The sequence below is a fragment of the Octodon degus genome, unplaced genomic scaffold, assembly GCF_000260255.1.
Source record: "Octodon degus isolate 3935 unplaced genomic scaffold, OctDeg1.0 scaffold00048, whole genome shotgun sequence".
Taxonomy (NCBI): Eukaryota; Metazoa; Chordata; class Mammalia; order Rodentia; family Octodontidae; genus Octodon; species Octodon degus.
In genome coordinates, this window is record NW_004524624.1 from 10035230 (window position 1) to 10046751 (window position 11522).

General features: G+C 46.6%; 2 protein-coding genes across 4 annotated transcripts in view; one reads left to right on the top strand and one right to left on the bottom strand.

The window, feature by feature from the left end:
* The window catches only part of Pip5k1a (phosphatidylinositol-4-phosphate 5-kinase type 1 alpha), a 60427-nt gene extending 58182 nt beyond the window's left edge, over positions 1 to 2245 (bottom strand). For all 3 annotated transcript variants that reach the window (XM_023716438.1, XM_023716439.1, XM_023716437.1), the window contains exon 1: positions 1655 to 2245. In XM_023716438.1, coding sequence (XP_023572206.1) covers positions 1655 to 1730 — 76 coding nt within the window. In that variant the 5' untranslated portion in view covers positions 1731 to 2245. The remainder of the gene's footprint in view (positions 1 to 1654) is intronic.
* A 5374-nt stretch (positions 2246 to 7619) lies between these two features.
* Vps72 (vacuolar protein sorting 72 homolog) overlaps positions 7620 to 11522 on the top strand; it is a 16563-nt gene continuing 12660 nt past the window's right edge. Inside the window, exon 1 of the mRNA XM_004632485.2 lies at positions 7620 to 7814. Coding sequence (XP_004632542.1) covers positions 7698 to 7814 — 117 coding nt within the window. The 5' untranslated portion in view covers positions 7620 to 7697. The remainder of the gene's footprint in view (positions 7815 to 11522) is intronic.

Here is an 11522-nt window from a genome sequence, read left to right on the forward strand (position 1 = left end):
ATAAGTGCTTCCCTGGCAAGCGCAAAGGCCTGAGTTCAATCCCTGGTTCTGAAAAAAAAATAAATAAATAAATTAAAAAAATAAAAATTAAAAATTAAAAAAAAAAGAATGCAACCCCAGATGTAAAGAAACGTCAAAATTTCCAGTAAAGTGCCAGGAATGGTGGCACATGCCAATGATCCCAGCACTCAAGAGGCTGAAGCAAAAGGATCACGGTGAGTTCTTGACTAGTAAGCTCAAGGCCAGCCTGAATTTCATAGTGAGACTCTGTCTCAAAGACCAAAAAAAAAAAAAAAAAAAATCAAAGCATCCAGCATCAGGTAGCCTCTCCTGTTGGATGTAGAGGCAACAGTCACTGTGGAACACCAGACATGTCTTTTTGTTTTGTTTTTCTGTTTTGCTTTTGAGACAGGCTCTCGCTGTATTGTTCAGGTTGGCCTTGAACTCCTCTGTAGCCAAGCTGGCCTCCAACTCAACACAATACTCCTGCCTCAGCCTACAAAGTGCCGAGATTACAGGCGTGCACCACCACACCCGGCACAGAACACCAGACATTTCTGACAGATGCTGTAGAACAGTTTCTGATTCACTCCCCCCATATACACATTTCCCCTCCCACACACAATCTGTTACTTTTCTTGTGAGCCTTCTAAGCCCTCCCTTAATCTTCACTAGTTTCTAACCATCCTGGAGCCTCTTATATTCTGTCTCCATTCTCCAAGTTCCAATACCCTGACACCTCCTAAGCATTCCTCCAGTTTATTTCCTATTAGGCAATACTGCCCTACAGCTCTCACAGCAACCAGCCACCTATCTTTCCTCTAAAGCCTAACTCCAAACATCATTTTCCTCAGGCTCTACTCCAACACAAGACTACACCGCTTCTTCTCCGTTTAAAAATCTTTTGATCCTTATTTCGCACATTCCTGACGCTCTTTTCACAACCTTCCACTCCTACGGGCTGAGAAAGTAGCTCAACGCCATAAGGCGCTTGGCTAGCATGACTGAAGATCTGGGTTCAATACCTAGCTCCACAAAATCAAAAAACAAAAATCTACATTCTTTCGCCAAGTTAGGTAGTCCAGAGGATGAGTGTCACCAGGAGTTACTTTGACAAAGTGCGTGAGTGCTCCGGCGCCCCCTCGCGATGGGGGGGGGGGAGAATGAGAAGGAATGACGCATCGGGGGAGCCTCTGCGGAGAAAAGACCACCCCAATAACCCGACTCCTAACTACATTTACGGTTCCCGGACTCTTCAGCAATTAAAGGCGCCACAGAACTTTTCAGTGCTTTTTACTTCCATCATCTCTCAGCTATCTTCATCCAAATCACTCCACGGTCAACTTGATCCTACCTGCTTCACACTTCGTGGTTTCTACTTATCTAGCCTCCTTTTACTCTAACCCTTCCTCCTCACAATCCTCAGTCCGGTTTCCTCGAAGACAACACTTTCAACAGCTATCCTTTTCTCAATCAAACCCATCCTCTGCTCACTCCCTTCCCCGCTCCGAAATACCCATATGAAAGCACAGCCCTCTGTCCTCCCTGCCGGAACCCCTCGCACATTCCCGGCTACAGGTGCCCACCCAGGTCTCCTTCTTCCGCCTATCGGTCAGTCATCACCAGCCCGCTACCCTAGCCCTGCCTAGCTTACCTGAGGTCGACCCCGGGACCCCGGAATCCAAAGATGAAAATCCGACCGCCGACGGCCCAGAGGAGGCCGACGCCATCTTGGCAGCCCCCTCCCCCTCAGCGGCCTCTCTCCCTTTCAGTCGGGCTCTTCCTCTTCTCGGAATCGAATCTTCCCCACGTCTTTTGACAGAGCCCACGTTCTGCGGGCCACCTTTCCGCCCCTCCGGGGCCTCTCTCAGACGTTTCGGGCTGGCTGCCGGACCAGCTCAGGGCTGCACCACTCGCCTGGCATGGGGGGATATATATATAACTCCCGTCTCGCACCCCCTTCGCAACTCTGACCGCTTTCCACCGGAGATACTTTCCGCTTGTACAAGGGACTAGGATCAAGTGGGCGGCCGGGACTCCGCGTCCGGACCAAACCACACCTAAAAGAAAACCGGGACACGAACAGTCCGGGAGAAGCTGTCCCCCATTCCCCCTGCTCTGGCTTCTCCTCCTTTTCCCCTCCTCCCTGTCCTTAGCCACAGCCTGTTTATCGCTCAACCCTACTGCTCGGCTCTGGGTAGCCAAGGAAAATCCAACAGTGCGCATGCGTCCGACCTTCTCGGCGTTCCATCCTCTCTAGTGGGAAGGGAAGATCAACGAAGCCAATCAGGAGGCAACGGGTGGTCACGTGGTGCGGGTCTGACGCGCCGGCGAATCCACCCGCGGCAGACCCGTGAGCCGCGGCCTCGGACTACCTCTACGGTGGCTCGGTAGGTCAGCCTAGTTTCTGCTCTTAGGAAAAACTAAGTTTTGCGTAGTCCGAGTTCGTGTTAAGAGTACCGGGGCTGGTCTCAAATTCAGACCAGGAAAAACTTCCGGACAAAATGCTCTGGTGTCAAGTAAGAGACGTTACATAGGCGAATACTATAAAAAATCACATGCTGCCAAGAATTCTTCCCATCCTCTTTCCGGTTTTACCTTCCAGCGAATGACATTAAAAATAGATGTTTGTTTGGGGCTGGTGAGATGGTTCAGTGTGTCAAACACAATACTAGACATATGTAGGCATAGTCCAGTAAATATTTGATTTGAGTTTTTGTTTTAATTACTGGTGATTAAACCCCAGATCTTCTCACTGAGCTACAACACCAGTCCTTTTTTATTTTTTGACACAGGGAGTCTCCCTAAATTACCCAGGCTTGGCTCGAACTCGCAGTTCTCTGTCGCAGCCTTCCAGAACGTTAGAATTTCAGGCGTTAGAATTTTTACCACCACACCCTGCATCGGTAAATGTTTGGTAAGTGAATCAATGAAGACCTGTCAAAAGACCATAGTGGTGCAGCACTGTAAAACCTACTACTGAGGCCCAGTGAGATAGCTCAGCGGCCTAAAGCACCTGTTTAGGCAAGTGCTCAGGGACCGCGGGTTCAGTCGCGGGCACCACAGGCTGCGCCAGTCCAGCTACCAGGATGGGCTGGGCCAGCCACACACACGCACACACGCACGCACAAATAATAAGGATATAACTTGAGGAGGCAGGGAGATAGCTCAGTAGAATAAGCGCTTCCCTGGCAAGTGCAAGGGCCTAAATTCAATCCCCAGTTCTGCAAATAATAAAATAATAATAATAATAATATAACTTGAGTGGCTGAGAGGAATATCACATGATTGAAGCCAGTCTGGACAGCTTAGTGAGACACTTTCAAAATAACAAAAGAGCTGAGGTTGTAGCTCAATGATGAGCTCCTCTGGAGTCTATTCTCAGCACCACAAGAAAAAGAGAAAAAGGACTACGAAAGGCACTCAAACCATTTATTACAACCTTACAACCTTACACAATACAAACTTTTTTACCTCCAGCTATCAATTATCTGTGCTTTAAAGGGCATGAAGATGCACAGGAGAAATTCCTTTTATTTATTTCTTTTTTCTTTTTTTCTTTTGTGGAACTGGGGATTGAACTCAGGCCCTTGCGCTTGCTAGGGAAGCACTTACTCTATTGAGCCATCTCCCCAGCCCATGAAGATCTATCTTGAACAAATTAAGCTTCTGGAGAGCAAGGACGTTTGCTTCATTCATATCTTCAGTTTCTCACTGTACAGAGTAGGTGTTGAACAATCATTTGTGAATGAAAAATTGGGGAAATTCTCGGCTTTGTAACCCCTAATGTGGCTTGATTTCTCTCTTTCCAGCTGTCTTCCAGGCCCTCCAAAGGAAACCAAAAACATGAGAGTTTATAGAACATCCCCCTTTTATTCAGCTTTCTGCCTCTCTCTCAAACTGTTTCCTTGCTGCCCCCTGCTGGATTATTTGGCCTCCTTTGGGTAGGAAGGTAGGCAAACTTCCACCCATTTGGATTACCATTTGTTATTCCAGAACAATGAAACAGTGTAGTGTTAAGCGTTTCCTGGTTCCCTGCCCCTATAACCCCCATTCAACCAAACAGTACAGGAACTAGACAGTATAGGTCGAGGATTTGGCTCATAGGTATTCAATAAGTAAATATTTGTTGAATAAATTATCCTTGTTTCCAGAAAAAGCATGCAGTTGCTACCATTTCCTGAATTTTTTTCTTTTTACTTTTTTTTTTTTTTTTTTTGGTACCAAGGATGGAACTTGGGACCTTACGCTTGCCAGGCAGACACTTATGCCGCTAAGCTATATCCCTGGCCCTCCTGAGTTACTTTAAATGAATTTTATGTGTTTATTTGTACCAGGAATCAAATTCAGCACCTTGAACTTGCCAGGTAGACACTGTACCACTGAGCTATATCCCCAGTTGAGTAACTTTAAAAATCAGCTAGTGTTGAGAGAAAGATGTTTCTGATTTCAAAATTGAAACTAGTCTAAGAAATCCCAGGATGACCAAAGCAGTCAAATAAGGAATCTTCTCCCCATGAGCTTATCTGAAAATTTGATTTTACCCTTCCTGAAAGAAGAAATCTCTGTTTTGTAGCTTTGCAGGAAGGTCTTTGCTTCTACCTTATATACCAGAATAGTGACTACTATTACACCTTCCACCTTGTGTCTTTAGTCTGTTTGCCTGCTTGCCTCATAAGACTAAACTCTTCAGGGAAAAGATTGTGTCTCCTCCATTTTTAGATCTTAAGCATCTAGAATAATGCCTGGGGGAAAAAAATAGAATAATACCTGGGGAGGGGACCAGGGAGATGGCTCAGTGGAATAAACGCTTCCCTGGCAAGTGCAAGGGCCTGAGTTCAATCCCTGGTTCCATTAAAAAAAAAAAAAGAATAATACCTGGGGAAGAGTAGGTGCCAATTCCTGTTAACTAAATGTCTTCTAAATACTTGAATGGATGAGGGCAAAATTCAAAAAGTGGTATTAGGGATGTTTAAGAAGCAAGTATTTTCCATCTTTTACCCCTTAATCTTTTTCGTGCTGCCACTCCTACTCAATCCCTGAGGTGCCCTCTGAGTCATAGAGCCACTCTTCCCTAGTAACATTCTTGGCATAGCAGAAGTAGTGTGACGTGGCAGGGTGTGGAAGCATTGGCAGAGCAGGATATGTTGGCTTAGTGCTCCCAAGGAAATACAAGAGGGAGTTTACCAATACATACTTCAGGAAGGAAGGCCTCCCCAGCGCTGGGATTACAGATGTGTGCCACCATTCCCAGTTTCAGGGCCAGCATGATACACCCAGGGATTCGAGGCCAGCATGGCATACAGTACTGGGGATGGAACTTGAGACCTTGGACTTGCCAGGCAGATGTTTAGACCACCAAGCTAACTCCCCAACCCAACAACTATGTCTTAAGAATTTATGGAGGGGGCTGGTGAGATGGCTCAGTGGTCTAAAGCACGTACTTAGAACAAGCTTAGAAAAGCACAGGGACCGCGGTTCAATCCCCAGCACCACATGCCAGCCAGCCCCGCCCCCTGGTGGGCTGAGCTGGACACACACACACACACACACACACACACACATAAATAAATATTAAAAAAAAAAAGAATTTATGGAAACAGGAGCTAGGGATATAGCTCAGCAGCATAAGCACCTGCCTGGCAAGTGCACAAGTGCAAGGTCCTGAGTTTGATCCCTGATACCACAAAAGAGAGAGAGAGAGAGAGAGAGAGAGAGAGAGAGAAAAGAATTTATGGGAACAGAATCTCAAAGGCCGGGGAGATGGCTCAGTAGAATAAGCGCTTCCGTGGCAAGCACAAGGTCCTGAGTTCAATCCTTGGTTCCGAAACAAAAACAAAAACAAAAAACAACAGAATCTCAAAAAAAAATAGGCTATTTGAAATTGGAACTACTCCAGAGAATCTAGGATGTCTGAGTCCCATGGTTATTTAAACCGCCGAAAAGAGAATAATAGTGTTTAGGAACACTTCCTACAAAATTAGAATTTTGCCAGACAGAAAGTAAAGTTCTAAGAAGAAGGAAAAACCTAAAGGCATGACAGAGAATTGGGCGACGAGAATGATGCTGAAATAGGATGATGTATCATGAGGTGAGGCTGGAAAGGCAGGGAGCGGCTAAATTATGAAGGATCTTGAATGTCATGTTAATAGTTATGCACTAAATGCTTACTACGTGCTACCTAAACACTGTGCTAAGCAGTACACAAGGATATTTCTTAATATTATCAACAATCTTTAAAAGATAAATATTATCATTGCTTTTTTTAATTTTTTTTCCGGAACTGGAGATTGAACTCAGGCCTTTGCACTTGCCAGGGAAGCACTTATTCTACTGAGCCATCTCCCCAGCCCTGATTGCTTCTATTTAATAATGGAAAAAAACTAGAATTTAGAGAAGTAGTAGTCCAAGGCCAGCCAGATAGCTCAGTGGACTAAAGCGCCTGCTTAAGCAAAGCGCAGGGACCAAGCTTGATCCCCAGCACCACATGTTGTGCCGGCCCCGCCCCTGGGGTGCGCCGAAATGGCGACTGATACTGGGCATGGTGGTGCGCACCTGTAATCCCAGCGCTTGGGAGGCTGAAAACAGGAGGAGCACTACCAGTCCGATCTGTGTAGTGAGACACTGTAGACCCTGTACTAAATACATAAAAAATAAAAAAATAAGCATTCCAGAGAAGTACTAGCCCAAGATCACAGAGCTCAGGTGCCAGCACACTGAGGAGCTCTAGGTTGTGTTCTTAACCAAAACGCTGTGCTTCCTGAGTATCCCGTAGATGATGGGGAACAATGAAAGTTTTTTTGGTTAGTGTTGTCTTTTCGAGACGGGGTCTCCCTATGCGGTTCAAGCTGGCCTAGAGCTCTCTTTGTAGCCTAGGCTGTTTTCAAACTCGCAGAAATCCTACTGTTTCAGCCTTCCAGTGGTGGGATCATAGGCATGCACCACCACGCCCGGCATCATTAAACATTTTTGAAGGTAAGGATGACAAAGTCTGTGTTTTTAGAAAGGTTCCCACTGGTACAACTTTAAAAGGGACTGCGGAGGCTGGGGATGTAGCTTAGCCGTGCAGCACCTGCCTGCCAAGCGCAAGGTCTTGAATTCTATTCCCGGTTTTAAAAAAATGAAAAAGGAGGGGCCGGGGAAATGGCTCAGTGGAGTAAGCGCTTCCCTGGCAAGCACAAGGGTCTGAGTTCAATCCCCGGTTCCACCAAAAGAAAAAAGAAAAACGGACTGCAGTCGGGCACAGGGGCCTCTCTAGAGGCTGTGGCAGGAGGACTGCGAAGAGGAAGCCGGCCTGAGCAGCTTCGTGCGACCCTGAGGGCGGCGGGAGCAGGTGGCTCAAAGGTACAGAGCCCTTGGATTCGATCCTCAGTATCTTAATAACAAAAATGGATTGGCGCACAGGGAGACTGACCTCTTTTTAAAACATATGTTGACTGCTAAATTCTAGACTTAGGATAGTGAAGGTCCTGGTGTCACCGAGGAGAACTCATTGAGCAAGTCAGATCTGACGACTGTGCTGAAAAGTAAAATTTAAAGGCCGGACTAGGAGCTCCTCGATGCTCGGCTGCTTCTGCCTGCAAACGCCGGACTTCCGCCGTCAGTGGCCGCTCGCAGGTCGTGATGTCGAGCGCCGAATTCCTAGAATCAAACTGGGTGAGGGGGCGGCCGGTTGCGGCGCAGTCCTCGTAGGTGGTATGAGTTTGGCTGGGGGCCGGGCCCCCCGGAAGACAGCTGGAAACCGACTTTCTGGGCTTCTGGAGGCAGAAGAGGAAGATGAGTTCTACCAGACGACTTATGGGGGTTTCACAGAGGCAAGAGTGGGGCTCAGGAAGAAGGAGGGGAGGAGGCAAAAAGCAGCCGGCTAGGGAGAAAGCCGGGACAAAGAAGGGGGCGGAGAGTGCAGGGGCGCTCCGGGTGCTGGCTTTGGGGCCAGGTGGGCGAGTGGGGGGACGCTGTGGGGAGCTAGAAGCGAGCGCCCTTGGCGGGGGCGAATGTGCGTGCGCGTGCGTGCGTGCGTGCGTGCGTGTGTGTGTGTGTTTGGGTCAGGGTCGGAAAATCTCCCCGACGCACCCGATTACGGTAGAAAACATCTCGCAGCCCCATTCACGTCTAGGATACACAAAGCACCTTGTAGTCAGGTGACTCAATGTATATAGATATATATACTGAGTTATTGACTAGAAACATTGAAAGGACCTGCTATTCTAAGAGTCTTCCGCTTACTCCTTTTTACGGGCTTTTAAGCCGGTTTTTGTTTTGTTTTCTTAGCTTTTTGAGACAGGGTCTTGGTATTTGGTTAAGGCTGATTTTCAATTCACGCTGTATACCAGGCTGGCCCCGAATTGAGGAGTGATCCTTCTGTTCTAGCTACCTGAATGCTAGAATTACGGGCATGCACCACTACATGTGCACGTACTTTAATGTAAATGTTTTCTTAGAGCATATCCAAGTATTTCAATTGCAAAAATATACTTCACGTTGGTTTGCTTATTTTTACTCTCCCGTTAGACTTTAAGCCCTATAGTCAGCATTTTGTGTTGCATGTCTAACCTAGTGTCAACAGGGTTGGTACGTGCTAAATGGGAAGGGAGTGATTGTGTCTCTTTTTTTTAAGGAGGGGGGAACCGGGGATTGAACTCAGGCCCTTGTGCTTGCCATGCACATATTCGACTGAGCTATCTCACCGGCCTCAAGTGTCTTTTTGACTTTTTTGTGGCGGAACCAGAGATTGAACCAGGGAATCTCCCTGGCTCCTTTTTTTTTTTTTTTTTTTAAGAACTTTATTTATTTGTGTGTGTGTGTGACCAGCTCAGTCCACCTGGGGCTGGGCTGGCTGGCATGTGGTGCTGGGGGATTGAACCGCGGTCCCTGTGCTTTGCTAAGCTTGTTCTAAGTAGGTACTTTAGACCACTGAGCCATCTCACCAGCCCTCAAGTGTCTTTTTTTTTTCTTTTTTTTTCTTTTTTTTGCTGAACCGGGGATTGAACTCAGGCCCTTGCACTTGCCAGGGAAGCGCTTATTCCACTGAGCCATCTCCCCGGCCCCTCAAGTATCTTTTTGAGACAAGGTCTAACTATGCAGTTCAGGCTGGCCTTGAATTTATTTTGTAGCCAAGGCTACAAATCCCCCTGAGTACTGGGATTATAGATGGCTTGGTTTGAGCCAGGGTCTCACTACGTAGTTCAGGCTGGCCTTTAACTCACTGTGTAGCCCAGGCTGGGCTCAGACACCTCGCCAACCTTCTGCCTCAGCTTCCCTAGTGCTGGGATTATAGGCAGTAATCACAGGCTCAGTGTGTAGGCCAGGTTCACCTTGAACTCACAGTAATCCACTGTGCCTAACTCTTGCTAAATTTTTGATTTATTGTTTACTCATTAAATACATGTTTAGGAGCCGGCATAATAATTGCTCAGCAGATTAAAGCACTTGCTTAGGCAGATACAGTGGGATTCCAGCTTGCTGTGCCAGCATCTCCCTGCCCCCCAGAAGCTGAGACTGATATTGAAACTGGGCATGGTGGTGCATGCCTGTAATCCCAGCTCTTGAGAGGCTGAACACAGGCAGATCACCGCGAGCCCAGTCTACATAGTGAGACCCTGTAGACTCTGTACGTACATAAATAAATAAATAAATAAATAAATGTTTAGCATCAGGAGTGTGCCACATAGGCAACAGCTCAGTGCCAGAGCACTTGCCTAGCATGATTGAAACACTGGGGGTTTTGTCCCCAGCACTGCTGAACCATGCCTGGTGTGGTAGTGTACCTGAATCCCTGATGAGGGTCACAGCCTAAAAGTTCAGAGTTATAAAAACCCCTGATGAGGGTATCAGTCTAACCTATCTGGGGATATGGCACAGGGATGCAAAAGCAAGCTGGGGAGCTATCTCAGCAGCATAAGTACCTGCCTGGCAAGCACAAGGTCCTGAGTTCCATCGCTAGTGTGTGTGTAGGGGAGACAAAGAGAAAATATTCTGCAGTTGAGGAGCTCTCCCATGGCCCAACATTACCTGTGAAGCAAAAGGCCTCATCTCCAAAAGCTCATGGTGTCAGTCAGGGAGGTGGATTGGGTGGTGACAGAATGCATAGAGGAAAGAAACTTTGTAGTGGTACCAGGCAGAGAGACCTCCATTTACCAGTGTACAGATAGTTTTGATGTTTACAAGTCTGGCACCTTTACTGTAAATATAGCCAGTTATGCATATCTCAGTAAATAGGGAGAAGCCAGCAACAGGTCAGGGTAAGGGCCTCATTTCTCAGGAGAGAGCAACATGGCAGTCTCCTACAGTGGTATACAGCTATAATCTCAGCACTCTTGGGAGGCTGAGGCAGGTTAATCACTAAAAGTTCAAGGCTGGCCTGAGCTACTTAATGAAACCCTGTCTCAAAACAAAACCCAACCAGACAAACAAGCATAGCCTTCTCCCTACACATTGTAGACCCCAGTGAAGAAACTGGCTGGGTTCATAATCAAAATATTGTGTGATAAGGACTAAAACGAGATAAGCATAGGGTGATGTGGCAACACAGAAATCAGGCATGTTGGTGGGGAGAGGCATCTCTGAGGAGTGATGTTTAAACTGAGTGTGGCATGGAGAGTAGGCTTTTGCTGGGTGGAGAGTCATGGGGAAAAATGTTTAGTCAAAGGAGAAGGGTGATATAGAGTGTTTAAGGTACTGAGCTCTCATTGTGAGACCTGCAAGTTTACTCCCATCCTGCAGAAAAATAAAGATTGGTGAAGCGGAAGGAAATAGCCCTATGTTAGATGATGTACAGTCTTATGAACCAGGTTAAGGAGTTCTGTTGTCAGGGGACTAATAAAGGGTCAGCAGAAGTTCCATTTTCAAGGGCGGAAGGTATAGATAAGGGTAGAACACTTGCCTAGCATGGGCTAGACCCTGGGCTCAACCCCCAGTATGTTTCAAAAAAACCCAGATTTCTACAATCAGATTTGTGCTTTAAAATGATTATTCTGTAATAAAAATAGTTTGACACCATAAGCTGCACCAGCTGGTCCCGACCCTGGGCACACTGAACTGGCCATCGTGACCGGGGTGGTGGAGCACACCTGTAATCCCAGCACTGGGGAGGCTGAACACAGGAAGATCACTACAGAGTCAGAGCTGCATAGTGAGACTCTGTACCAAATACATTAAAAAAGAAGAAGAAAAAAAAAAAAGCTTGAGATAGCAGCTATAGAGAAACAGGGACAGAGATGAGAAGCAATTGGCTAGCTTGCCTGATGCTGAGTTTGATCTCTAGCACTGCCAGAAAAGAAAGCAATTTACAGGGATGTAGAATTTAAGAGAAATTAATAGAATGCACAGGACTTGATGACTGAGAGTCTTTGCTTACCCCTCAACTAACTAGTATTTTTGTTACATGTGTATGTATTTTGTTCACAGTTCTAGGAATTGAATCCAGAGTCTTCATATTGAGCTACACCCCTCCCAGTCCTTTTTATTTTTTTTCTAATTTATTTTTTATTTTTTAATTTTTTTGCGGAACCGGGGATTCAACT